Source organism: Pleurodeles waltl, chromosome 7 (assembly GCF_031143425.1).
Source record: "Pleurodeles waltl isolate 20211129_DDA chromosome 7, aPleWal1.hap1.20221129, whole genome shotgun sequence".
NCBI classification, from domain to species: Eukaryota; Metazoa; Chordata; class Amphibia; order Caudata; family Salamandridae; genus Pleurodeles; species Pleurodeles waltl.
The window spans coordinates 1,138,735,479-1,138,763,225 of NC_090446.1; the positions used below are offsets into that span (position 1 = coordinate 1,138,735,479).

The following is a 27,747-nucleotide window of genomic DNA, read 5'->3' on the forward strand; positions in this document are numbered from 1 at the left end:
AATTCCGGCTGCGGCCATGGAGGCGGACGGCAGTAAGGTGACACTGCTGCCAGCAGCTGCTCCACGCCAGTAGACCGCCGCAGACTGTATCGTGACCCATGATACGGCTTGGCGGTGTTCTGCTGGCGGACTCTGATGCTGGCGGACTCTGATGCTGGCAGCAGCGCCACATCCCGTCTCCTGCCGGAGGACCCCCTGCAAGCAGGTAAATCGGGTGCTCTGAAAGAGGAGGGGGACTCAAGGGTGTTGTGTGTGTGTGTGTGTGGGGGTGGGTGTATGTTTCTTTGTGCGTGCATGCGGGTGTGTGGCATATGGAATGCGTGTTTGCATGAACGGGTGAGTGTGCGTGTATGTTGTGTTGCGTGTGTGCTTCTATGTATGTCAGTGGGTGTGGATGTGTGTGTGAATAGATGTATGCATGCGTGGGTGAATGTGGGTATTAGTGTGTGTATGCGTGTGTATGTTGGTGCGTGAATGTGCGTGTATGTCATGGGGGGTCTGGAGTGGGATGGGGAGGGTGGGGGAGGACTCAGGGGAGGGGCGCGGTGGAGAACCCTATCAGTGCCAGGGAAGGTATTCCCTGGCACTGATAGTTCCTGCCGGCGTGGTTTACGTGGCAGTCAGGAGCCAAACCGCCAATGTCATATTTTGGGGGAGCGTACTGCCAGCCTGTTGGCAGTACTTTTCTCCAAAATACCACCGTCCGCCAGGGTCATAATGAGGGCCGATACCTTTTTATGTTTGCCGGAAAATATATAAAGTATTCACTAAGCAAGAGCTCTTGAGTACCAACATGGTGTAACCCACACACAAAGACAAAAAAAAAAACGCAAAAAGGAAACAGAAATAGGAAACCATGTGTGCAGACGAGGGGAGGGAGGACTGTGTTACCATTTCTGCCTGCAGAAACGTTGAGATTAATTTGACCACTGCATATGCATGGAAAACACTCTATCCTCTTCAGGGTAACTTATGAGAAATGCTTTGAAGTCTAATGGTAGCTTCAGCACTGTCACAGCCTTTATGATAGCCATGAGATCTGCCCAATACGGTTTGACCCAGAAGCATGTCCACCAGACATGTATTAAGATGCCCCTCATCTGGCATCCCCGCCACCACAAATCCACATTTCCTAACATTGCCCTCAGTCGAGCTGGGGTCAAGTACCAACAAGTTAGGATTTTGTATGCATTTTCTTTATGTTGGATGCATATTGAAACCTTTGGGGCCCACGCTCAGATGTCTTCCCACCACACTTCTGTCAATAGGTATCCTAGATCCTCCTCCCATTTCTGCATATAGTTTTGACGAACAGGTAGAGAGCTCAGGCCAAAAGTCAAGTAAATATGTGAGATGCCTCTTCTTGGAAAGACCTGTGAAAATATAGGGCTTGATTTATATATTAGAGGAGAGGGTACCCCATCGCATCAGTGATGGAGTTCTCTCCCCGCCAATATAGTGGTCTGTCTGCCTTAAGTTTGGCCACGGCGAAGACAACTCTGCCTCCTCTGTGGCCTAACTTCTCCAAAGACCCTGGTGAGTAAGGGCCGTTGGAGAAATGGCTACATGTCCTCCCGCCCAATTTAGATGGGCGGACATCTAGTCTTCCTTCACAGTTTCTTACTGCCAGGTAAAACCTGGTGTTAAGGAACAGTAAAAACATTATAATGCTCCCCCTATCAGGGGAGAAAACCCCCTGGCAAGGGGAGCATTACATTTTGGCTTTACAAAAAGAAAATCCTGTTTTTACATTCTCTTTTTGTAAAGAAAGAACAATTACTGTGTGCTACAGGGCTCAGTCTTGCTTACGCAGCCCTGTAGCACAGGGTAGTATGCATTGCAAGGGACCACTGTATCAGAGGTTCCTGGAAATGTTTTTATAAATATCCGTTTTCTTTGTTCTCACTTATAAATTGGGTGGGCGGCCTCTCCACCATTTGGACAGTGTAAACCACTCTTTCCCCACGGCAGGACGGCGGGTCGTCTGCCCACAAATAAATCAGATCCATAGCCTCTATTTGAATGGGTTCTGTTCCCTTCCCATACGTCTCACACTCATCCATGCCAAGTGTTGTAGTGAAATAGAAATTCAAAGGTGAGGGATATCCAAGATTTCCAGAATGGGCCTGGCAGTTCGTGAATGATCTTCCTGTAGACATAAAGACATTTGTCCTCTTGATTCAAATCACAAGACCACAAAAACATCTGTTTGGCTAGTCCCATCTCCCCTTGCCCTCATTTTGATTCCTTTTGGTCTGTGGAATGTTGACACAATCAGGTTTGCTTTGCACACAGTTTATAAATAAATATATAAAATGAACAAAATAAACATACTGTGTACTCTGGGGAGGCTGGTCTCCTTAGTTCCCATCAAGAGCACAGGAGCTGGGTTAGCTGGAAGCCCTCGTCGAAGTTGCTCCAATTGCCGTCTGTGCTGAGCCATGTTTATCCGTTCCTGTAATACGAGAGAAAGAAGGAATCAGAAAATAACCTCACACTCAGGATTGCTAATGAGATCCATACCTGCTTCAAGTGCACACCTCATGTAAGTGCTGCTCCTGAATCCTCAGTCGCTCCATCTGCTGGTGGATGGTCCGTAGACGACATTGGTGATCCGACTCCACACGCTGGGCATCTAGCAGTGCCTTCTCACCTTCCTCATACTTCTGGGAGGCCAACTGTGAACAGGAGAACAGAATTAGTCAGTGCAGTCAAGATTCCAGAAAGAACAATACTTCAAAAGGATTAACTTGTAACTTTTAGTGCTTCTCTGCTTTCCTGTGGATTGGAAACAAATCTACTATCCACTAATAAAGTCAGGGCAAAAGTTAAGGTTACTGTGGAGATTCTCACTAAACATTAACCAAAGGGGTCAGGTACAGAATAACAAAGGCAGCGCCTACATCAACCAATATGCCCGTCTTGTCTACACGCTGTATATCAACTGAATGGTGATGTTAGTGCAAAAGAATAGCATGGTGCAGAATGAACATCAGTAAAGGGGGGCAGTTATAACACCAAAACTGTAGCACAAACGAAAATACATGCAGCACGGTTGAAGCCTTTAGATGCATTAAGAAGAGTTACTTAGCTTAAATCAGATTTCTCCATCATGGGTAACATCTTTGCATATATAAACATTATAATATGTTATCCTGTCAATATATTAAGTATTTATTTGAAAATGATCTCATAAATAAAATGACCTTTTTTAATTGTCAGAGTTAATTTCAAACACTTTCCTGGCTGGTAAGCTTCACAGTGTTAGGCAGTTGATTTTATCGGGGCAGACCAAAGATTATCTGCACTCCTATTCCTCTTCCTGGACGGTATTTGAGTTCAAAGTTGACATACATGAATGAGAACTAGGATCCCAATCAAGCCATATTTAATACGCCATAATGGTTTTCAGTTTGATATTTGCAAAGAATAAAATAGAATACCAAAATCTAACCTCTAGTAAGTTAGTTTGTTACACTTGCTCCCTGGTTAACCCTTTCCCTTGCACTGTTACTTGGTCTATGAGGGCATCTCAGCCTTACACAGAGGCATCTATTCAGAACTCAGTTTGGCGGAAGGCAATTCAAGAAGCAGACCCTCCTCATCACTGGCACCAGCAATGGAATGCATGCCGGGCTGCTAGAAATAGATTCAACTTGTCTTCAGCCTTTGTTCTTTAGCATCATTGTTCCAGGCATTCTTCAGAGTGCTAATTTAGAGTCTGGTTTCAGACACACAACACCATGGAGCCTAAAAAACAGGAAGTCAGTCTGCCTATCAGTTTAAGGTACCTTAAGCTATTTTTGATGGAGTTAAGACAACTGTAAATAAGAGCTGATACAAGTAACCAATTTAATAACAATTCGCTGATCTTTGAAGAAAGATTGCATTGGTCATGCTGGAATTCAAACTTTTATCCTGTGGGTAACATGATATATCAGTGGCAGGTATTAATTAGCTCACTGAGCAATCTCAGAAAACAGTCTGTCATCTGAAGAATACCGTTTTGAAGCCTTGGTGACAAGAACTGCCATTAACTGTTGGATCTCTTGGTCTAGAACTAGAGCAGCTAGCCATTTTCCTTGCACCTCTGACCGTTTATAATTTGAATGCTTTCTGTAAACCATACATTACCTTCTAAGAAATATGAGCCTTGATTAGCTAATTGTCTAACTATGGGCAGAGAAAGATTTTGTGGTGCCAATGAAAGGCTGTGAAATCACACAAAAATGCTCGAGTGCTAAAGGAACTGTGGTGTTTTTTCAACAAGTAGACAAGGTCCTAACCTAAGGGATCACAAAATGATATCTGAGAATTGTACTCATCCACAACATACCCTGGCATGCTTCATCCTCGGAAAACACCACAAAATAGTAGGATGATACCACTCTAGCGGACTCAACCAAATGTGGGAGTTCTAAGATACTCTTTTTTTCAGGACAATTGCAGGGGCCCAGATCCTGTGGTGATTTTCATCATCTATATCCTAATGTGTGATTGCCTATGTAAGGCTGCCAAAATCGACATGCATCTAGAAAACGTGCATGTGCTGTACATTTGTAAGCAAATATTTTTCTCTTGTTTTTTTTATAATTTGCACATCAAACGTGTGCATGGGAACTGTACGCCGACATCAAGTGCTTCATTTGTGGTGGTGGTTGCTGGAGGGGGCCCCTGGCAGTTATGTTTGGGGTCTGGCACTTATTTCTTAGCATCAGATATTTACTGAGTGTAAGAGAGGAAAAACACAAAGATTGAAAAGACGGCGGAGGAGAAAGATGGTAAAATCGTCTCAAAAGGAGAAAGCAGGATCCTGCAGGAAAAAGAGGCAGGGAATGTTTGGTAGTAAAGACTACTGGCTTTGGTATTCGGAGCGCTGATATTTAATAACACAGGCTGCTGGCTTCTGAGCAGAGCTTTGGCAGTCACTCTTTCTACAACAAATTAGGCACTGCCCACACCAATACTCATGTTGTAACCAAGGTCAAGATTTGGTATATTGCTGGCATGTTAATGTTTTCTGTTTTTTAAACCATGCCATTTTGACTAAGAATAGGGATTCAATAAGAATTGGATTCTCCTTTGGACCTCTCTTTTTTACCACTAACTAGTGGAAGCACACTCCTTTGTTCCTTTGTTTCTACAACAGATTTTTCTTGACTAAAACGTGTCAACTATGCCATTCAGCTAATGCTAGGCTGCAACAAAACAAAGTACCTGGGCCAGATGAGTTTACCTTCACCTTTTATGAAATGTTTCAGCATATCCAATTGTTTATTTCCTTCCTAGGTGCTGCACACTCATAAAGTGCATGTGGGAGGCATCCATCATAGCTATCCCCAACTCAGGGAAAGGCCCAAAAACTCTGCTTCTCATGCAGATCCATTTCATTATTAAATGTGGATGTAAACCTATTGACTGGAATTCCATTATTTATCCTGAGCCCCTAAAAGCCCAGGATAATTGACCCAGCCCAAGCCTGGTTTATTTACAGAAGAAATTGCCACGACAACACAAAACATATTCTTCATATGACTGATAATGTAAAGAAAACCAAAAAGACTGGTTCTTATGTCAGGCAATGCTGAAAACGCTAAAAATAGAATACATAAGCCCTACCTCGAATAACCTATGAAACCCTTTGGCCTTCTGCCTGAATTCTGATAATGGATGTTCAGTAGCTACAGAGATCCCTTTGCCAAAGTCATAACCAATGGCGAGCCCTCAAGGGTGATCCAAACCCAGAGGGGCACAAAACATGGATGCCACTGACTGTTGCTTCTCACCGTCCACATAAAGCTCACTGCCCAGAAAGAACAAGGTCATAAAAAGAGTGAGAATTTGCAGGTTGTTCACAAAATGTGCATGTACGCAAACGGCAACTTGTTGGCTTAGGTTGATCTGATCATCTCCATTCTAAATGTCCTAGAAAACCTAGAACAGTTTGGCCACATTTGGGCTTTAAAAAAATATCCAAAAGTATAAACCTCTTCAGATAAGCACATAACTAGGCTGACCAAATTGGATTCAAGACATATTTCAATTACAATTGTCTAAAGACAGCACTCAATATCTTGGCCTTGAGTTAGTGATATCATTAGATAGAATGGCACAGGTGAACTACAACAACCCAATACAGGCGGTCCAGGAAGATATATAAACTTGGTATATGGAGGGCCTTTCGTGGCTAGGTAGACTAAGGGTGAGCAAAATGACCATTGTGCCTAGATAGCGACTCATTGCACAAAAACTCATCTTCAGTCTCCAAAGACACCCTAGAAAATAGTAGAATACTTTTTTGGAGGAGGGGCATGGGAAGAAACATAGGATAGCAAAGTAGATGAGCTACAGACTCCATTCCCTGAAGAAAGGGGGTTAGTCCCTAAAATAACCAATTATTACCGGCGAGCTCAGATTAAATATATGGAACAGTACACAGTGAGAAAATTACTGTTACTTTATTAAATGATCATCGGCCCATAGATGAGGAAAGTACCATTACTACATAGAAAACACAAAGGCTGGGTATGTATTCCTCCCACGTCACCAGGATGACATTAGTGGCCTGGGATTTTTTAAATTTTTTTAGAACTCATCGAGTAACAAGACCTGCAGAAACTCCTCCCCCAATCCACAAAACAAGAAGAAACAGGCTCCACCTCAGGTTGTTTTCTGTTCAGCGTGTAGGTCGTATAAATGGAGTGAAGTGTCAAGGACAAGTATAATGTGTGCTGAGTATTGTGAATGGTAAAAGAAAAAGTGATTAGAAATTTGTGATCACTGCCCGGTACCATGGAGGTAGGTGGGTGCATGTGAATCTACAGCACTATACTTTACCAACAGATGCTTAAGGGGAAATTGACATTTTCCATTTGTAGGATGTGTGGCTGTAGATATACATGTTCTGAATATGCTACAAAGTAGCGCCCCCAAAAACGGTGGATTGCAGGTAGATGATGCACATATTGGGAACAAAGTTCTTATACAGTCTGGCCAACCATCACCTGTTGACAGACAACAATATCCACACTGTAGTGTTTAATGTCCATTTGTGGAGTACACCAGATGGCATCTTTGCAGATGTTGGTAAGCAAAATGTTACCCAAGAAAACCAATGTGGCACTCATTTTGTGGGTGGAGTGTGCCCCTTGTGGGCGGGGGGACAGGAAGTGCACACTTTGCCCAAGCACAGCAGGTCTGCACCCATTTAACGATCCACCTAGCAACAACTATTATAACTGAAATAGGACGTCCTTTGTAGAGTTTGGAAAAGACTACCACAAGTTTATTTATCTTAAGAAAGGATTTGGTCAAGTCAATATAGTACATGAGTGCCCCTTTAATGTCTAGAGTGGGCAAGGCCTTTCTGCTACAAAGTCCGATTATGGAATGAAGACAGAGTGCTCAATGGTCTGACTAATGTGGAAAGGTGAGTCTATGTTAGGAAGAAATTTGGAGTTGGTCCTGAGGACTACATTGTCAATGTGGACCGGGATGAAAAGGTCCTGGATTGCTAGGGTTTGAATCTCGTTAATATGCCTGAGCAAGGCTATCGTTATAAGGAAAGCTACCATCAATCACAGAAACTGCAGGTTACAGAATTGGAGGTGTTCAAAGTGTGAACGTATGAACCATGTGAAGGCTATGTTGAGATTCCACATGTGGGGGCATTTTAGGTGGAATCACTCTTAAGAACCTCAACGAAGGCCTTCACTTGGGGATTTTGAAGAGAGGCGAATGTTCCCCATTTTGCATACATGCTACAACTGCGGCTAAGTGTAAACATCCCCATATTGTATACATGCTACAACCGCGGCTAAGTGTAAGCGTACAGAGGTGTATGTCTGGCCTGCCTTTCGTAAGGTAGTAGGAAATACGATCTTGTATAGAGACCTTAAATGGATCTATTTGGTTTGAGATGCAAAAGTAGACAAATCTTTTCCATGTGGCCGAATAGCATGCACATGTACTGGGTTTACACACCTCACGCAGTATAAGCATTCACTTTTTGGGGAGGCTGAGATAGCCCAATACTAGGACCTCAGGTGCAAAATTCCTAGGTTTAGCTGTTTGGGGTATTGGTGTTTGAGTTGACAATGATGCTGAATGAGAAGTTCGGGCATCAGGGGCAGCTTCTGAGGAGGGCTGATGAACATCTCCAGAATCATGGAGTACCAGGGTTGTTTCATCCAGTTTGATACCATTAAGATGAGTGTTTTGGACATTTGCATCCCATGTATGGGATGAGAGTGGGAGAAGGAAAAGCGTAGGCAAATATCTCTGACCAATTTATCCATAGTGCATTGCCCATGCACTGTGGGTATGGGTACCTTAAGGTGATGTTTTGACTTTTGCATTTGCAGGGTGAAAAAGAGATTGGTGGTGCCCCACTGATGCAAGTACCTTTAGAGGACTTGTAGGTGCCCTTCCCAATAGTGGACTTGTGGATGTGTCCTGCTAAGCAGGTCAGCAAAGTGTTTGTTTACCCCCACCAAATGCTTGGCTAAAAGGTGGCTCTTGCTGAGGATTGTCAGAGGCCAGCTCTCCTGAGCCAGTGAGGATAGCTGTGGAAAGTGAGTCCACCCTGCTTCTGAATGTAGTACAATGTGGTCATGTTGCCTTAATGTATGTTTTCCTATGGATGAGCTTGAAGAAAGCTAGACGATCTGTGGTTTGAGAAAGTTGATGGGATGGCCCTGGTGCTGCTGAGTCCAGGTACCTTGGACAGGGAGCTGACTGAGGTGTGCTCCTAACCCCAGCAGCGAGGTATCAGTGTTAATGACCATTTGCAGGAGAGGGTTGAGGGAAAGCCTACAGAGCAATAGGCTGGTGCTGTTCCACAATTGAAGAGAGTGTGGACTATGGGCCTTTACCAACACCAGATAAGCTCTTTGGCCATCCGCTTGTGACCATGGTTGTGTAAGTCACTCTTGAAGGGGGCGCATGTGCAGCCTCATAAGCTTCACTGTTCCAATGCATGAATCCATCATTCCAATTTCATTACAGTCTTTAATGTAAAAGCACATTCTGTCTGAAAAAGAGACAGCAGCTGTTGGAATGACATCCCCCTCTGCTTGATGGGGTACACTTTTCCTGTAATGACATTCAGGATGGAGCCTAGAAAGGTCTGGATTTGTTGGGGTTGGACTTTCTGAAATCAACAGGGACATGCCATCTGAGTGTGTGCTAGGCATTGTGAATTGCTAATGCTTTACCAGTCTGTTATCTAAGTAAGGAAGGACAGTGTTTATTCACAGATGTACGGCCACCTCTGCTAGGTACTCTATAAGCACCCTTGCATCTAGGCATACAGAAGTAAGCTCTTTTAGGTCTACCACTGTCATGATGTCTCCTTGTAAGTGCAGAGGAATGACATCTGGGAGGGTGGTCATGTAGAAGTGCTCTGGAAGGATGTCTATGATGGGCCGAAGGGAACTGCCCTTTCTGGTAATTAGAAAGTAAAGTACGTAGACTCCTTGGCCTTGTTGGTGTTGAAGCACTAGTTCAATGGCGCCCTTTGAAGGGAGTGCTTGTACTACTACCCCCAAAAGCCATAGGGTGGAGTATTAGGGCGTGTCCTGTAGAACTCAAAGCAGTGGCCTTGCCCTACCATCACAATCCTCGTTTCCCCCAAGACAGGTGTTCTGAGATTGGGAGAGGAGAGGGGGAACAGATGGCAAGTCATTGTTTGGATTTGGAGGTGCTCCTGTAGTAGCAGCCCTTACCTTTTCCTTGGTTGTGATCCCCGTTTCAGAATCTTGAAGGGACTGCTGATGGCACTGGTAGCTTTGGATTGGACTGTGTAGAGTTGTCTTAGCTCCGCCTATGAACTTTCGTCCCCAAAACGCAGTTTGTGGGGTAGTGGCCTTGAGGGCATGCATCTACTTAGCTGTCTCTGTGTTTTCCTTTATTTCCTCTAGCATCACATCGACTTGAGGGCTGAGGAGATGGTCCCTGTCAAACAAAACACCGAGGAGGTGCTGCTGCACTCCTGCCACACAAGAAGTAACAAAAGGATGCTTAAGTTGATGCTGTATGAAGTGGTATCTGCTGAGGATAGGGTGCAATGAATGTTAGCATTAGAGATAACTTTTCTGGGTGCCACAACCTCTTGGCCCCTCTTCTTATGGGTCTATGGGAGGTGTTTTATCAGTTCCCCCATCTTCTCCCATCTTCTCCCAGTGGAATCTCTATCATATTGGGATACAAGACCCATAGATTAGGCAATGGAGTGTGGCCACAACTGCCACATGTTTGCCAGTCACGTCAATGTACTTGCTCTTTTTCTTGCAAAGGTGTCAGCTTTAGCTTGTGTTGAAGTATGCTTCTGCATGAAGTCTGGAGGATCCTAGCTCAGAATATGGAGTGGCTCAGAGGGTTACACTTTATACTTTTTTGTCCAACCTAGGTGTGACAACCATAGCTGTTAAGGGCTCATTGAGGTTGTCTGGTGAGAGCTGCAACATGCCCTTTAGCATGGGCAGGAACAGCACCGTCCTTTCAGTGGTCCTTGTGGTGTTGGGAAGCCTTCTGATAACTGCATGGTAGGCAGTAGTGCCTTTCGATGGAGATGATTTGGCATAGTAGGGCTCTAAGTCCTGGTCATCCATAAAGTAAATTCCATTATATTCCCAAGGGTTGTCCCCCCCCTTCCTAGGGGATCATCTTAAGGGTCTAGTTGCTCACAACGACTCCCTGGGACCAAAAGTGTGGCCTCCTTCATCAGGGGAGTCAGGATACAATGGCCGAGTGGGTGTGGGAGGTTGCCAAGGTGGTGACGAAGAATTAAGGTGTGTTGAAGTAGGAGGCTGGAGTGGTGTGCTTGTACCCTTGCTCTTTCGTTTATAGGGATGAGGAAGCCTAGGAGCCTTGAAAAGCCATCCTGTCCTCAAAAATGAGTTTGCACTTCGTGGGTACGAGTGAGAGCGCATGTGAAGAGTTGCCTAGTGGGACCATGGTGACGATCTTGCTGGTGTCCAGGTGAATGAAAAAAGTCCTCTGGTTGGCGTCAGAACCTTTGACAGAGATCGAAAGATGCGAACGTTGGTACTGTTCAAACTAGGCGTTCAGGGCAGCTGCATTTGGAAGAGTTTTTGTATAGTTCTCAGCTCCCAGAGAGGAAGCTCGATACCTCTGATGCAGGAAGAGTTGCCTGCTAGTGTGGCTTTTGGGTGGTGGTTCGTCAGGCATTAATTGCTTTTCTCAATGTTGACCCATACAGGGTTTGGAGCCAGACCTGAAGGTTTTGTCTTTTCTGGCTTGGCTCAGGGCTTGCTGCCCAACACACTCGAAGCAGCGATCGGCCTCAGCCTGGGTACACTTTCCTTGCACTGAAAGGCAACACAGAAGTCGCAGGAGGTGTTGTTGTGTTTGGGGAGAGACAAAGGTTGCAAACACTGTGTTGGTCTGACCATGCGTATTTGTTGTTGCATCTAGGGTTGAACAGGAAGGACATACATTTCATATCCTTTTGATGCCATTCTCCAATGATGCGACCTGTATTTCATGAAAGGCTGTCGATCTGTGGTCAGTGCAGGAGTTCAGGCTACCGTCGTCAACCGCAATTTGTTAAAGAGGTGGTTGTGCGTGGAAGGTTCATCTGTTATCTTCCAAATCATTGGTCCTGAAGTACTGAAGAGCTATGCCAGAAAAGTCAGTGAGAATATGTTGGTCTTAGAGTTCATACTCAAAACATCCCAATCTGATTGTGGGAGAAAACAGTTGGCGGACCTGTGTTCTTGAGCATTGTGGGAGGAGTCACAACTGGTCTTATCGTTCCAAGTTCTTCAAACAAAAACAAGTTGCAACATCCATATTCAACACTTGACAACACCCTACACGTCTTCCAGCATCACTATATTTAGAGGGGTATCAGCTATTTATACGTAATAGTGTGTAAAATGGCAATATGCCATTATATTTGTTAATGTTTCTCAGACTATAGCTGTAGGCGCTGCTGTGCAGGTTACGAAAAAATGCCTGTTCGTAGTATGTCTGGCTGTAGTCACTCATGCTTTGCATACTCCTGCCATCTAATGGGCCTGGGCATTGCAACTTACATTTGTTCCAAAAAATTTGAGGGCACAAGCCCTATTTTGAGAATGTGCGGCTATGGATACACTTCGCTCATACACTTATGGAGTTGCCCAAAACTGAAGTGACACTGGGAGAAAAGTCCTAGCAGATACTGACATAATGTTCCAAACAGATCTCCCTAGACTAACAACCCACACTATTTTTCTTTTAAACAATGTTTGGATTGGGTTGTTTGTAGGAACACTGCCAATGTATCTTCACATTATCATGACATTACATATGGCAAATGAGAACAAGCAAAAAAACTTGCTACTTACCTTTAACTTTCATTCTCCAGTATTGGTATCTTTCATAGATTCACATGCTTGAATCATCCCAGTCTTTGAGTTGGGAGTCCCACGGTACATTTCTAAAGCAGTGGAAGTAGTATTACATAACTTACAATGGCAAAGGACGTCAAGTTTTCTTATAGCTTATCTACGTCATTTACAGACACCCAAACTCCTGCCAATCAGGCAACAGCATCCTTTAAAACAATTCCAGCAAAGGCATATTCCCTCAGATTTTCAAGCACTAGTGGGAAAGGTCACCACTTGCCAATAAGGAGAGCTTCTAAGAGGAAGAGGGTGGGTCGCATAGAAAATATACCAATACTGGAGAACGGAAGATACAGGCAAGTTTTTCCCCCAGTATTGGTCCTTTCCTGTATTCACATGCTTGAATCAGAATAGTTAGCAGTTACATACCACAGACTGTAAAATCATGTAATCTGTTACAAAAGTGGATGGTGGGAATAAAAAGATACCATTCATGGAAAAGATGGCAAAGTACTGCTTATCCCATGGCTGCCTCACTGCTCTGTGCTGAATCCAGGCAACAGTTCTGGGTTAAAGTATGCTGTTTCTTCCAAATTGCAGCACAGTCTATACTTTCGATAGGGACTCCAGCAAACAGAGCCGCTTCTGGAGAAACTTCGTTTGTAGAGTGTGCTTTAGTCCTTTGCCTCAAAGACCTACCAGCCTTAGAATGACAATTAAACGCGGGTTGAGATGCATCTTGCTATGTTGGCCTTGGAAACCAGACCTCCCTTGTTATGGTTGTCTGACCTGTTTTTGGTCTAGAGCTCGCCCCCCACGTCCGCAGCACCACCTTGCTGTCTCATGCCCCTGACCCCCGCCCACGCTGCTGCTAGCATGTTCGAGGCCCTCCTCCACCCGCAGGCATCCTTCTGTGCCTCATCCCTGGTGTCTAGTGGGCTCTGGTAAGCTTCGCTAGACCCGTGTGCAATCTGCCGCTTTTGCCGTATCTGTAAGTGTTTTTACTTTTCAGCGCCTTGCCTCATTGCGCTCTTGCCCCCATTTGTGCCCCTTCTGATTGCTGTTTTCCGCTTGTACTTTGTGCCTTTTTACCGTATTTGTGACTGTTTTTGACTTGTGCTTATCGTTCACTTTTGTGCCTTTTTTACCTGGTTTTTCGCCCCTTAGGTGCTCCCCCTTGCCGCTTCCCCTGCCGCTGCCTCCCTGCGGCCCCGCCCTCCTCGCGCCCCCATTCGCCACTCCCTCCCGACTCCCGCCTCCCAGCTGCTCCTCCCTCCCCCCTCCCTTCTTAATGGCTGGCGCTGCGCGTTGAGGGTGAGCGACCTCTGACCTGTTTTTGGTCTAGAGCTCGCCCCCCACGTCCGCAGCACCACCTTGCTGTCTCGTGCCCCTGACCCCCGCCCACGCTGCTGCTAGCGTGTTCCAGGCCCTCCTCCACCCGCAGGCATCCTCCTGCGCCTCATCCCTGGTGTCTAGTGGGCTCTGGTAAGCTTCGCTAGACCCGTGTGCAATCTGCCGCTTTTGCCGTATCTGTAAGTGTTTTTACTTTTCAGCGCCTTGCCTCATTGCGCTCTTGCCCCCATTTGTGCCCCTTCTGATTGCTGTTTTCCGCTTGTACTTTGTGCTTTTTTACCGTATTTGTGACTGTTTTTGACTTGTGCTTATCGTTCACTTTTGTGCCTTTTTTACCTGGTTTTTCGCCCCTTAGGCGCTCCCCCTTGCCGCTTCCCCTGCCGCTGCCTCCCTGCCGCCCGCCCCCCTCGCGCCCCCATTCGCCGCTCCCTCCCGCCTCCCAGCTGCTCCTCCCTCCCCCCTCCCTTCTTAATGGCTGGCCCTGCGCGTCGAGGGTGAGCGATCTCTGACCTGTTTTTGGTCTAGAGCTCGCCCCCCATGTCCGCAGCACCACCTTGCTGTCTCGTGCCCCTGACCCCCGCCCACGCTGCTGCTAGCGTGTTCGAGGCCCTCCTCCACCCGCAGGCATCCTCCTGCGCCTCATCCCTGGTGTCTAGTGGGCTCTGGTAAGCTTCGCTAGACCCGTGTGCAATCTGCCGCTTTTGCCGTATCTGTAAGTGTTTTTACTTTTCAGCGCCTTGCCTCATTGCGCTCTTGCCCCCATTTGTGCCCCTTCTGATTGCTGTTTTCCGCTTGTACTTTGTGCCTTTTTACCGTATTTGAGACTGTTTTTGACTTGTGCTTATCGTTCACTTTTGTGCCTTTTTTACCTGGTTTTTCGCCCCTTAGGCGCTGCCCCTTGCCGCTTCCCCTGCCGCTGCCTCCCTGCAGCCCCGCCCCCCTCGTGCCCCCATTCGCCGCTCCCTCCCGCCTCCCGCCTCCCAGCTGCTCCACCCCCTCCTTTCTTAATGGCTGGCGCTGCGCGTCGAGGGTGAGCGACCTCTGACCTGTTTTTGGTCTAGAGCTCGCCCCCCACGTCCGCAGCACCACCTTGCTGTCTCGTGCCCCTGACCCCCGCCCACGCTGCTGCTAGCGTGTTCGAGGCCCTCCTCCACCCGCAGGCATCCTCCTGCGCCTCATCCCTGGTGTCTAGTGGGCTCTGGTAAGCTTCGCTAGACCCGTGTGCAATCTGCCGCTTTTGCCGTATCTGTAAGTGTTTTTACTTTTCAGCGCCTTGCCTCATTGCGCTCTTGCCCCCATTTGTGCCCCTTCTGATTGCTGTTTTCCGCTTGTACTTTGTGCCTTTTTACCGTATTTGTGACTGTTTTTGACTTGTGCTTATTGTTCACTTTTGTGCCTTTTTTACCTGTTTTTTCGCCCCTTAGGCGCTCCCCCTTGCCGCTTCCCCTGCCGTTGCCTCCCTGCGGCCCCGCCCCCCTCGCGTCCCCATTCGCCGCTCCCTCCTGCCTCCCGCCTCCCAGCTGCTCCTCCCTCCCCCCTCCCTTCTTAATGGCTGGCGCTACGCGTCGAGGGTGAGCGACCTCTGACCTGTTTTTGGTCTAAAGCTCGCCCCCCACGTCCGCAGCACCACCTTGCTGTCTCGTGCCCCTGACCCCCGCCCACGCTGCTGCTAGCGTGTTCGAGGCCCTCCTCCACCCGCAGGCATCCTCCTGCGCCTCATCCCTGGTGTCTAGTGGGCTCTGGTAAGCTTCGCTAGACCCGTGTGCAATCTGCCGCTTTTGCTGTATCTGTAAGTGTTTTTACTTTTCAGCGCCTTGCCTCATTGCGCTCTTGCCCCCATTTGTGCCCCTTCTGATTGCTGTTTTCTGCTTGTACTTTGTGCTTTTTTACCGTATTTGTGACTGTTTTTGACTTGTGCTTATCGTTCACTTTTGTGCCTTTTTTACCTGGTTTTTCGCCCCTTAGGCGCTCCCCCTTGCTGCTTCCCCTGCCGCTGCCTCCCTGCCGCCCGCCCCCCTCGCGCCCCCATTCGCCGCTCCCTCCCGCCTCCCAGCTGCTCCTCCCTCCCCCCTCCCTTCTTAATGGCTGGCCCTGCGCGTCGAGGGTGAGCGATCTCTGACCTGTTTTTGGTCTAGAGCTCGCCCCCCATGTCCGCAGCACCACCTTGCTGTCTCGTGCCCCTGACCCCCGCCCACGCTGCTGCTAGCGTGTTCGAGGCCCTCCTCCACCCGCAGGCATCCTCCTGCGCCTCATCCCTGGTGTCTAGTGGGCTCTGGTAAGCTTCGCTAGACCCGTGTGCAATCTGCCGCTTTTGCCGTATCTGTAAGTGTTTTTACTTTTCAGCGCCTTGCCTCATTGCGCTCTTGCCCCCATTTGTGCCCCTTCTGATTGCTGTTTTCCACTTGTACTTTGTGCCTTTTTACCGTATTTGTGACTGTTTTTGACTTGTGCTTATCGTTCACTTTTGTGCCTTTTTTACCTGGTTTTTCGACCCTTAGGCGCTCCCCCTTGCCGCTTCCCCTGCCGTTGCCTCCCTGCGGCCCCGCCCCCCTCGCGCCCCCATTCGACCGCTCCCTCCCGCCTCCCAGCTGCTCCACCCCCCCTCCCTTCTTAATGGCTGGCGCTGCGCGTCGAGGGTGAGCGACCTCTGACCTGTTTTTGGTCTAGAGCTCGCCCCCCACGTCCGCAGCACCACCTTGCTGTCTCGTGCCCCTGACCCCCACCCACGCTGCTGCTAGCGTGTTCGAGGCCCTCCTCCACCCGCAGGCATCCTCCTGCGCCTCATCCCTGGTGTCTAGTGGGCTCTGGTAAGCTTCGCTAGACCCGTGTGCAATCTGCCGCTTTTGCCGTATCTGTAAGTGTTTTTACTTTTCAGCGCCTTGCCTCATTGCGCTCTTGCCCCCATTTGTGCCCCTTCTGATTGCTGTTACCCGCTTGTACTTTGTGCCTTTTTACCGTATTTGTGACTGTTTTTGACTTGTGCTTATCGTTCACTTTTGTGCCTTTTTTACCTGGTTTTTCGCCCCTTAGGCGCTCCCCCTTGCCGCTTCCCCTGCCGCTGCCTCCCTGCGGCCCGCCCCCCTCGCGCCCCCATTCGCCGCTCCCTCCCGACTCCCAGCTGTTCCTCCCTCCCCCCTCCCTTCTTAATGGCTGGCGCTGCGCGTTGAGGGTGAGCGGCCTCTGACCTGTTTTTGGTCTAGAACTCGCCCCCCACGTCCGCAGCACCACCTTGCTGTCTCGTGCCCCTGACCCCCGCCCACGCTGCTGCTAGCGTGTTCGAGGCCCTCCTCCACCCGCAGGCATTCTCCTGCGCCTCATCCCTGGTGTCTAGTGGGCTCTGGTAAGCTTCGCTAGACCCGTGTGCAATCTGCTGCTTTTGCCGTATCTGTAAGTGTTTTTACTTTTCAGCGCCTTGCCTCATTGCACTCTTGCCCCCATTTGTGCCCCTTCTGATTGCTGTTTTCCGCTTGTACTTTGTGCCTTTTTACCGTATTTGTGACTGTTTTTGACTTGTGCTTATCGTTCACTTTTGTGCCTTTTTTACCTGGTTTTTCGCCCCTTAGGCGCTCCCCCTTGCAGCTTCCCCTGCCGCTGCCTCCCTGCCGCCCCGCCCCCCTCGCGCCCCCATTCGCTGCTCCCTCCCGCCTCCCAGCTGCTCCTCCCTCCCCCCTCCCCCCTCCCTTCTTAATGGCTGGCGCTGTGCGTCGAGGGTGAGTGACCTCTGACCTGTTTTTGGTCTAGAGCTCGCCCCCCACGTCTGCAGCACCACATTGCTGCCTCGTGCCCCTGACCCCCGCCCACGCTGCTGCTAGCGTGTTCGAGGCCCTCCTCCACCCGCAGGCATCCTCCTGCGCCTCATCCCTGGTGTCTAGTGGGCTCTGGTAAGCTTCGCTAGACCCGTGTGCAATCTGCCGCTTTTGCCGTATCTGTAAGTGTTTTTACTTTTCAGCGCCTTGCCTCATTGCGCTCTTGCCCCCATTTGTGCCCCTTCTGATTGCTGTTTTCCGCTTGTACTTTGTGCCTTTTTACTGTATTTGTGACTGTTTTTGACTTGTGCTTATTGTTCACTTTTGTGCCTTTATTACCTCGTTTTTCACCCCTTAGGCGCTCCCCATTGCCGCTGCCTCCCTGCGGCCCCGCCCCCCTCGAGCCCCCATTCGCCGCTCCCTCCCGCCTCCCAGCTGCTCCTCCCTCCCCCCTCCCTTCTTAATGGCTGGCGCTGCGCATCCGCGCTGCTGGCGTGCCAGAGGCAAGCCCGTCTGCGCCCGTCCGCGCCTGGACCGCGCCCAGCGCCACCCCCCCTGGTCCGCACGCCCCGCGCACCACCAGCCTTCGCTACTCGGCCAGCGAACTCCTCGCCCTCAACCCTGGCTCCTCCACAGCCTGCTTCCAGGCCACTCCGAAGCACACCAAAGGACCCTTCTCCTGCCGCACCTGCAACTTCACCTGTAACAGAACAAGGAAGCCTGCAACAACCAACACCAACCACCTCCACTGCATCCTCCTCAACACACGCTGCGCACGAAAGCACGCCATCAAGCTCTGGGACCTGCTCGACACCACCGCCCCAGATGTGGCCTTCCTGACCGAAACCTGGTGGAACGACTCCTCGGCCCCAGACATCGCCATCGCCATCCCTGACGGCTACAAGATCACCAGAAGAGATCGCACCAACGGAATCGGTGGAGGAATAGCCATCATCCACAAATCTACCCTCAAGATCCACACCCACACGGACGACACCCTCAAGACAGCTGAACACCTTCACTTCCAGATCCACACGGACCCCAACACTACCCTCTGAGGAACTCTCATATACCGACCTCCAGGACCAAGAGCCCCCTTCAGTGACACCATTTCCGACATCGCAAGCACCCATGCCCTCGCCTCAACGGACTACATCCTCCTTGGAGACCTCAACTTCCACCTGGAGAACAACAACGACGCCAACACCGCATCACTGGCCACCAACCTCTCCAACCTCGGACTCAGACAACTGGTCAACACACCCACCCACATCGCCGGTCACACTCTAGACCCACTCTTCACTGCAAGCAACCACATCTCCTTCAGCCACACCACCGAACTCCACTGGACCGACCACCACTGCGTCCACTTCACATTCAAGAAACACACCGAACACCACGCACCCCACTACCGCCGCACCGCCTCTGGGGCAAAGTCACCGAGGACCAACTAACCAGCACCCTCGCCAAGAACCCGCTGACCGACCCGGACTCCGCCGCCATCAACCTCCAACAGTGGATACTCAACTGCGCCAACACCCTCGCACCACTCAAGAGGCCCACCGTCAACCAAGAAAAGAAAAAAGCAGCCTGGTTCACAGACGAACTGATCACTTCCAAACGCACCTGCCAGAAACTTAAGAAAAAATGGCTTCTCGAGCGCACACCCGACAGCCTGGCAACCCACAAGGAAGCCACCCGCAAGCACCACCAACTTATCCGACTCGCCAAACGCTCCCACTTCACAGAACGCCTAAACAACAACGCACACGACAGCAAGGAGCTCTTCTGCATCGTGAAGGAGCTCTCCAACCCCAGCGCCAACGTCGACGACGTCCCACCATCCCATAAACTCTGTGACGCACTCTCCACCTTCTTTTACCAGAAAATCGCCGCCATCCACGACAGCCTCAACACCACACCTCCGCCAGACCCCACCCCCGACAACTCCTACGCCGACCACCTCACCACCTGGACCCACGTAGATGACGGCGAAACCCGAAAGACCACGAACTCCATCCACTCAGGATCCCCCTCAGACCCCTGCCCACACCACGTCTACAACAAAGCCGACTCCACCATCGCCCCCCAACTTCGTAAGATCATCAACCTATCCTTCGATACTGCGACCTTCCCGGACAGCTGGAAGCACGCCGACATCCAAGCCCTCCTCAAGAAACCCAAGGCTAACCTCAACGACCTCAAAAACTTCTGCCCGATCTCCCTCCTCCCCTTCCCAGCGAAGCTCATCGAGAAGATCGTCAACGCCCAGCTCACCCACTACCTCGAGGACAACTCCATCCTAGACCCCTCCCAATCCGGGTTCAGACGCAATCACAGCACTGAGACTGCGCTCCTCGCCGCCACAGATGACATCAGACAGCAAATGGACAACGGCGAAACTTCAGCCCTCATCCTCCTAGACCTCTCCGCTGCCTTCGATACGGTCTGCCACCGCACCCTACTAACTCGTCTCCACGAAGCCGGAATACAAGACAAAGCCCTCAACTGGATCTCCTCATTCCTCTCCGGCAGAACCCAGAGAGTCCGACTCTCACCCTTCCGCTCCGAAGCCACCAACCTCATCTGCGGCGTCCCCCAAGGCTCCTCGCTAAGCCTAATCACTGTTCAACGTCTACATGGCACCCCTCGCACAAATGGCCCGTCAGCACAACCTCAGCATCCTCTCTTACGCCGACGACACCCAGCTCATCCTCTCCCTCACCAATGACCCACACACCGCCAAAGCCAACCTCCATGAGGGATTGAAATCCATCGCTGAGTGGATGAGAAACAGCCGCCTGAAATTAAACTCCGACAAGACGGAAGTCCTCATCCTCGGACGCACCCCCTCGGCCTGGGACGACTCCTGGTGGCCCACCGTGCTGGGACCCCCCCTACTCCAGCCAACCACGCACGCAACCTCGGCTTCATCCTCGACTCCGCCCTCACCATGTCCAAACAGGTCAACGCAGTCTCCTCCTCCTGCTTCAACACCCTTTGCATGCTCCGTAGAATCTACAAGTGGATCCCGACGGAAACCAGAAAAACTGTGACCCAGGCCCTCGTCAGTAGCAGACTTGACTACGGCAACGCACTCTACACAGGCATCCCAGCAAAAGACATCCAACGACTCCAACGCATCCAGAACGCATCCGCCCGCCTGATCCTCGGCATACCCCGCCGATGCCACATCTCCCACCACCTGAAGGACCTCCACTGGCTCCCCATGGACAAAAGGATCACCTTGAAACTCCTCACCCACGCGCACAAAGCACTACACAACGCCGGACCCGCCTACCTGAACAACAGACTCAACTTCTACGTCCCCTCCCGCCAACTCCGCTCTGCCAACCTCGCCCTCGCCATCGCTCCCCGATTCCAAGGCAAGACCTCCGGCGGCAGATCCTTCTCCTACCTCGCCGCCAAGACCTGGAACTCACTCCCGACCCCCCTGCGCCAGACCCAGGACCTCCTCACCTTCAGGAGACTCCTCAAGACCTGGCTCTTCGACCAATAGCAGCTGCCCCCGCCCCCCCCCCCCAGCGCCTTGAAACCCTAACGGGTACATAGCGCGCTTTATAAATTTAATGATTGATTGATTGATTGATTGATATGGTTGCCATATGTCACAAATATCTGGGCCGTAGTTCCAAGATGCTTTGTACTGTGTACAGATAGAAGTTCAAGCTGATTCACATCTAGAATGTGCAAATTCCTTTCTGCAGGTGTCTGCGGATTCGGGAAAAAAAGTCTTAAGCACCACAGGTTCATGAGGTGGAAATCAGTTGGAACGTTACGTATGAACTTGGGGTTGATCTGGAGAATCACAGTATTATTCCTAAATTGCAAGAAAGGTTCCCTTACCATGAACGCCTAGAGCTCACTCATTCCTCTCAGGAAGTGACAGCTAGAAGCACAGCCAACTTTAGTTCTGTCCTGTGGATAGGTTCAAAAGGGCTCTTCATTAGCTGCGACAACACTGTATTAAGTTCCCAGGTCGGCGGGGCTGGTTTTATTGGAGGGAATACCCTGAATAAACATTTAACAAATTGTGTGATTAGTCTGTTAGACTACAGAGATGAAGCTGTTGAAATTCGTCTATTCTTGTTGTGCTGTAACAGAAGTAATCGGCACTACAACATTGTCACTGCTTCCTGCTGCTGTCTCATTCAGAGCTGTTTGCCTTCTCCTCGATGTCTGCTTAGAGTTAGCAACTTCTGGTAGAGTTCGATATGACTGGTGTTGTTGTAAGGTAGACCAAAAGGGCTGCTGGTCGGGTTGGTATAATTGGTATCTCTGGTATCCACCCTGATAGGAAAATGTACCTCTACCACGCACCCCTAAGATAGGTGTTTTATGGAACTGCAGGGTGCCTAAAGATCTAGCGGTGTCTGTGTCAGTTTTAATTGTTTACAAGGATTCATCAATGCGTTTGTCACAAGGCATATCTAAGATCTTGGTTTGGACTTCAGGTTGAAACGTGGTAGCTTTCAACCAACCTTGGCCTCCAAGCACTGCAGATCCTGCGACCTGTCGGAAACCTAGTGAGGCCATGTCCATGACACAGTCCATAATCTCCGAAGTTGAACTTTACCCTCCTGCAGAATCTTCGTTGCTTCTGCTTTTATTGTCTGGCAAAACATTTAGATATGTGGTGATGACGGACCACATCTGGCGGTCACATCTGCCCAAGACTGCTAATGAATTTGCTGCCTGGACAGTCATGCTTAACATGAGGGAGAACCACTTCCAAATATTAGCCAAGGCGTGTGCCTTCTTTGTCACGTGGTGATGAAACTGGTGTAGACAGGTTCTTAGATTGACGTTGAACAGCCTGGGTAATGAAAGAGTACAACTTTAGATATCAGACATACTGGAAAATCCTCAGGGACTTTATATCTCTTGTCGATTCTTGGTAGAACCCCAGTGACTGTGGCCGGAGCTTTCATTATTTTCAATCCTTCCTCCCATATATAGTCCACTATAGGGGTTGCTCTCACTGCTTTCCTGGATTGTTCTTTAAAATCGTATAGGATACAGTCCGACTGTTTTATGGTGATAAGAAGTTGAAAATGCTTGTGTTAGAAATGGGGTTTCTGTTTGGCTAGGGTATGGACCTAAGCCAGGCAGATCCAACCACTCTAGTTACGGTAAGGATGTTATTCCAGCGGCAATGTGTAAAGAATATGCGCAACACCAGTAAAACAACACCACAAAAGAGACTCCATACAGGATTATATAAAAATGTGGTGTATATTGTACATAAATCCTAGACCAAACATGACATGAATCATAAATTCCCTTGCCCACTGGGCAATTATCAGACCATCACAGTTAGTGCAATAAGACTTATAAGTTGCAAACATCATGCAAAATAACCTTTCTGCGCATATAAGGCAAATCCTGAAATAATACTCGTTATCCTGACAAAGCAAAAACAACATATACCACGGCGGGTGTTAGGTTAGTGAGAGAAAACACATGGATCACCAAACATCCCTATAGTACATTAATCACCACTATGGCCATCACATATCGTCAGTAATACCTGAGTTACAAAATACTATCATAAACGCATAAATACAGTGCTTCTGCACCTCTAATATATGTTAGGCGGTAATGTGAGCACAAACCATAGGTTACAGGAACACCTGCATGCCTACTACAGTAACTACGGTAATACAAAGCAGACTCAGAACGATTGGGACCTTGGTCGAGGATTCCTTCTCCAGCTGATTTGTGAATGCCCTTAAGGTATGCGCAAACATGAGGGAAGCTCACACACTACCTACGTCTGCTAGGATACCTCGCTAGGTCCCCTGCATGTGGAATAACCAAAGGCAGCTGCCTGCGAATACACGGTGTAGCCGCAGAAACTCAGTCCCGTTGTACAGGGAATGTAGAGGTGAGAAATGCCCCCCAAGCTCAGACGAGCCTGGGGCCCTTCCAGCTAGGTGCAAGCAACAGCCAGGAGTCGCCATGTGAGTCCCAGTGATCCCATGGGACCCCGTACTCTCCGATCTCAGCCACATTAGCTCAGGTAGGCTTCCCAACAGGAGGCGGGCTTCGGCACGGCCCATCCCTCTCCCACAGAGCACAGCAACTGATGAAGAGCCCCACCGGGCAGGGAAGCAGCAGCACAGAGCCTCTCCGGGCTGAAATGCGCACTGCTGGGGGAGGAACACATCGCAGTGGGTCTTGGCTCCCGACACAGACGCACAGCACTTCTCCTTGCACAGCGTGGTTCTTGCAAAACTGGGGACCACTTCTTCCCCGTTCTCATTCTCCTAAAGGAGAGTTATCTTGTCCGGAGCTGAAAACTGAATATTTGTAAAACCCAGAACAGCGCTCACCACAGACTAGCTCCTGACAGAACATGAAATGCCAAGTGCAGTGCTCACCACGCGAGAAAGAAGGGAAAGTAAGGAGCGCTATCCATGCACTGACAGGAGGATGAAGAGGCACCCCAGCACGGCTCTCCACACACTGCAAGTCAAACTTTAGGCAAAACAGGAAGCAGGGCACACCACCCAGTCCCTGGAGAACAACAGGGGAGCACAAGAGGAGGAAACAAGCAGCATGCCAGCACATCAGGGTCCTCGAAGCAAAGTGGCAGTCCTTGAAGCCCAGCAGGCCACAGATCAGCAAAACAAGCTAGGCAGTCCAATGGCGGTTTTTCCTGGTTAAATGACAGTTTCTTCTGGGAATGTGGTGTCTGTCGAGCCCGCAGCGTCTGGTTATAAGTCCACGTAGTGTCTAGAACCATAGGGTCACAGTCCCTGTACTTATACTCAAAATGTCTTTGCTATAGGGGGAACTTTAAAAGAACCTTTAGAAGTGCACAACACCCCCTTTCAACTCAGCCCTGGCTCAAGATGTAGAGTGGGGGTTAAACCAGCCCTTTATGTGAGGGCAGGGCACGGTCTATACAAATGGAAGTGAGCCCCGTCCCCCTCTCTCCCTGCCCAGGAAGACTATCAGTATGTAGAAGCAACCCTCTTACACCCAACCCTTCCTGTGTGATAGCTGTGTGGAAAGTATGCATAGAGTGTAGCTGTCAACCAGGCCCAGATGTGGATTGAAGTCAGACTGCAAAGCACAAAGAGCCAGGAAAATGCCCACTTTCTAAAATGGGCATTTCTAAAATAGTAAGGAAAAATCCACCAACACCAGTAAGCATGATTTTTCACTACCATTCCAAACATGCCCACGCTACTCCTCACAGATCAGAAATTACCACTTAGACATATATAAGGCAATTCCCAATGCAAACCTATGAGAGGAGCAGCACGCCCAGTGGTGAAAATAAGAATAGGCTGTTTGTTACTACTTGAAAATGTCACACATAAAAATATATGTCCTACCTTTTACATACACAAGACCCTGCTCATAGGGCTATTTAAGGCCTACCTTAGGGGTGACGTAGGTGCAGTAAAAAGGGAGTTTAGACCTTGGCAAGTAGTTTAACTTGCCAAGTCAATGTAGCAGTACACTGTGCAGGCAGGCACTGCAGTGGCAGGACTGAAACAAGTTTGAAAGGCTACTTTTGTGGGTGGCGCAATCTGCCCTCCAGGCCAACTAGTAGATTTAATTTACAGGCCCTGAGTATATGGTATACCACTTTACAAGGGACTTACAGGTAAATCAAATAAGCCAAACAGTTGGAAGTCGATTATACCAGGATTTAGGGAAGAGAGCACCTGCACTTTAGCACTGTTTCAGTGGAAAAGTGCCCAGAGTCCTAAAACCAACAAAAGGAGGGTCAGAAAAATAGAAGGAAGAAGGAAAAAAATTTGGAGATAACATTGCAAAAAGGGCCAGATCCAACAGCTTGGCTGCTCTTTCCATGAGCGGATGGAAACGACTGATATCTTCTGGTGGGGAATGCACAGGTGGTGGTTCAGGAGGAGAAGGTGTTGGGATAAGAAAGTCGTCCTATTCATTGGCCACATATTGAGCATCATGAATTTCACCCTCATCTCTATTACTGTGAGAAATTGGGTTGTTCGTTGACTGGGATGTGAGCCCTGGTCAAGCAGCAGCCACAATCCTTTGCAGGATGAACCTCAAAAAGTCAATAATTTGACATGTGCTTAACCCCGGGTAGCTTGGCACAAAAATCAGTCAGGATAAACTTAGAGGCAATGTGACTGCGAGTAATTATGTAGTACACAACCAACAACACAGTGAAAACAAAATACAATAAATCCCAAACTAATTTTGAAAAATAGAGAATATTTAAATAAATTATTTGACATCAAAATCCAATTAGTAGAACCAGAGTGATGATTTTTTAAATCCCCAGTTTTGAAAAATGACCACCTGGGTACCTATAGCACCCCAACCAAGGGTCCAGAAGTGGATGGAGACCTCTTGTGGGTTCACAACTCACTCAGGCTGGGTCCAGTTGTGGTACAAGATCGTGGGAGCCTGTTACGCCCCTGTGGCTCAGAAACAGAGACCAGCTAAACTATCCTTTGGAGTCACTTCTGAAGTCCTGTGTGCAGGTGGTGACGCAGGGCTCTACAGCAAGGCTGGCCTCTTAAAGTTCCAAGCAGGCTCCAAGTAGCAAACCCACCCTTCCAGGTGCAGCAGCAGTATGGCAGAGTGCACAGTGGGTCACAGTAGCAGACATCCCTCTGAGAGTCCTTCCGCAGGTCCAGTAGTGAACTGATGAGTAGGTCTGACAGCCCTATTTTTATACCCTGGTGCCCTGCTCCTAGAAGTTGTAAGAAGTTTCCAGAAGGGTTCTCTGAAGATCCAGGAGTTTCCTGCCTCCTCTGTCCTGACTCCTAGCTGGTTGCACTGACAATACAGGTTGTTAAGCCTATTGTATAGTAGCAGAACCCATCCTATTCAGTTGCAAGTGGGGCTGTGCTTAGCTCCGTCCTCCATCAAGTCATCATTCAGGCTTTGCTAATCCCACTATTGTGTGACTGTCTGGGGTGAATTCACAGAGACTCAACTGTCAGTCATACCAAGTCATGTGACCTAAAGCGAGATACAGGCACAGAGGGCTAAGGGCAGGGAAATGCAAACTTTCTAAAGGTGACATTTTCAAACTTGTAAGGATAAATGCGACTTTACCATTAAAGAGGGTTTATCATTACAAGTTCATAGTTACCAAATATGACAGATCTACTGAAGGAAAATGGCGCGTGGTGCAGTTACACCCCCCAACTTTTTGCCCGATATTGATGCTGACTTGACTTGAGAGTGTGCTGGGATCCTGCTAACCAGGCCCCATCACCAGCGTTTTATCACTAAAAATGTACCATTGCTCCCACAATTGGCACATAGGAAAGTCCCTTGTGAAAGGTACCAGTGGTACCAAGGGCCCTGTGGCCAGGGAAGGTCCTTAAGGGCTGCAGCATGTGTTGTGCCACGCTAAGGGACCTCTCACCTAACACATGCACGCTGCCATTGCAGATTGTGTGTATTGGTGGGGAGAAAAAGGCAAAGTCGACATGCCATGCCCACAAAACACTGCCTGTGGCATAGGTAAGTCACCCCTCTAGCAGGCCTTACAGTCCTAAGACAGGGTGCACTATACCACAGGTGAGGGCATAGCTGCATGAGTACTATGCCCCTACGGTGTCTAAGTCCATTCTTAGACATTGTAAGTGCAGTGTGGCCATATTCAATATATGGTCTGGGAGTTTGTCAAAAACGAACTCCACAGTTCCATAATGGTTACACTGAATATTGGGACGTTTGGTATCAAACTTCTCAGAATTATAAACCCACACTGATGCCAGTGTTGGATTTATTAAAAAAATGCACACAGAGGGCATCTCTGCCCCCTGTATTTTACCCAATCCTTCAGTACAGGACTGACTGATCTGTGCCAGACTGCCATTGAAATGAGTTTCTAACCCCATGGCCTCTCTAAGGCCAGAAACAAAGCATGCACTGGGTGGAGGTGCTTCACACCTCCCCCCTGCAGGAACTGTAACACTTAGCAGTGAGCCTCAAAGGCTCAAGCTTCGTGTTACAATGCCCCAGGGTACTCCAGCTAGTGGAGATGCCCGCCACCCGGACACAGCCCCCACTTTTGGCGGCAAGTCCGGGGAGATAATGAGACAAAAAAGGAGGAGTGACCCCCTCAGCCAGGTCCACCCCTAAGGTGACCAGAGCTGAGGTGACCCCCTCCTTAGAAAATCTTCCATCTTGGTTTGGAGGATTTAGCCCAATAGGGATAGGGAAGTGCCCCCATCCCCAAAGAGAGGAGGCACAAGGAAGGTCTAGCCACCCTCAGGGACAGTAGCCATTGGCTACTGTCCTCTAGCCTT

At 49.1% G+C, this 27,747-nt stretch overlaps 1 protein-coding gene across 3 annotated transcripts in view; it reads right to left on the reverse strand.

Moving 5' to 3' along the window:
• Positions 1-27,747, reverse strand: part of FBF1 (Fas binding factor 1) — a 506,392-nt gene that overhangs the window by 62,539 nt on the left and 416,106 nt on the right. For all 3 annotated transcript variants that reach the window (XM_069200193.1, XM_069200194.1, XM_069200195.1), the window contains exons 27-28: positions 2,541-2,678; positions 2,335-2,455 (exon numbers count right to left, since the gene is read on the reverse strand). In XM_069200193.1, coding sequence (XP_069056294.1) covers positions 2,335-2,455; positions 2,541-2,678 — 259 coding nt within the window. The remainder of the gene's footprint in view (positions 1-2,334; positions 2,456-2,540; positions 2,679-27,747) is intronic.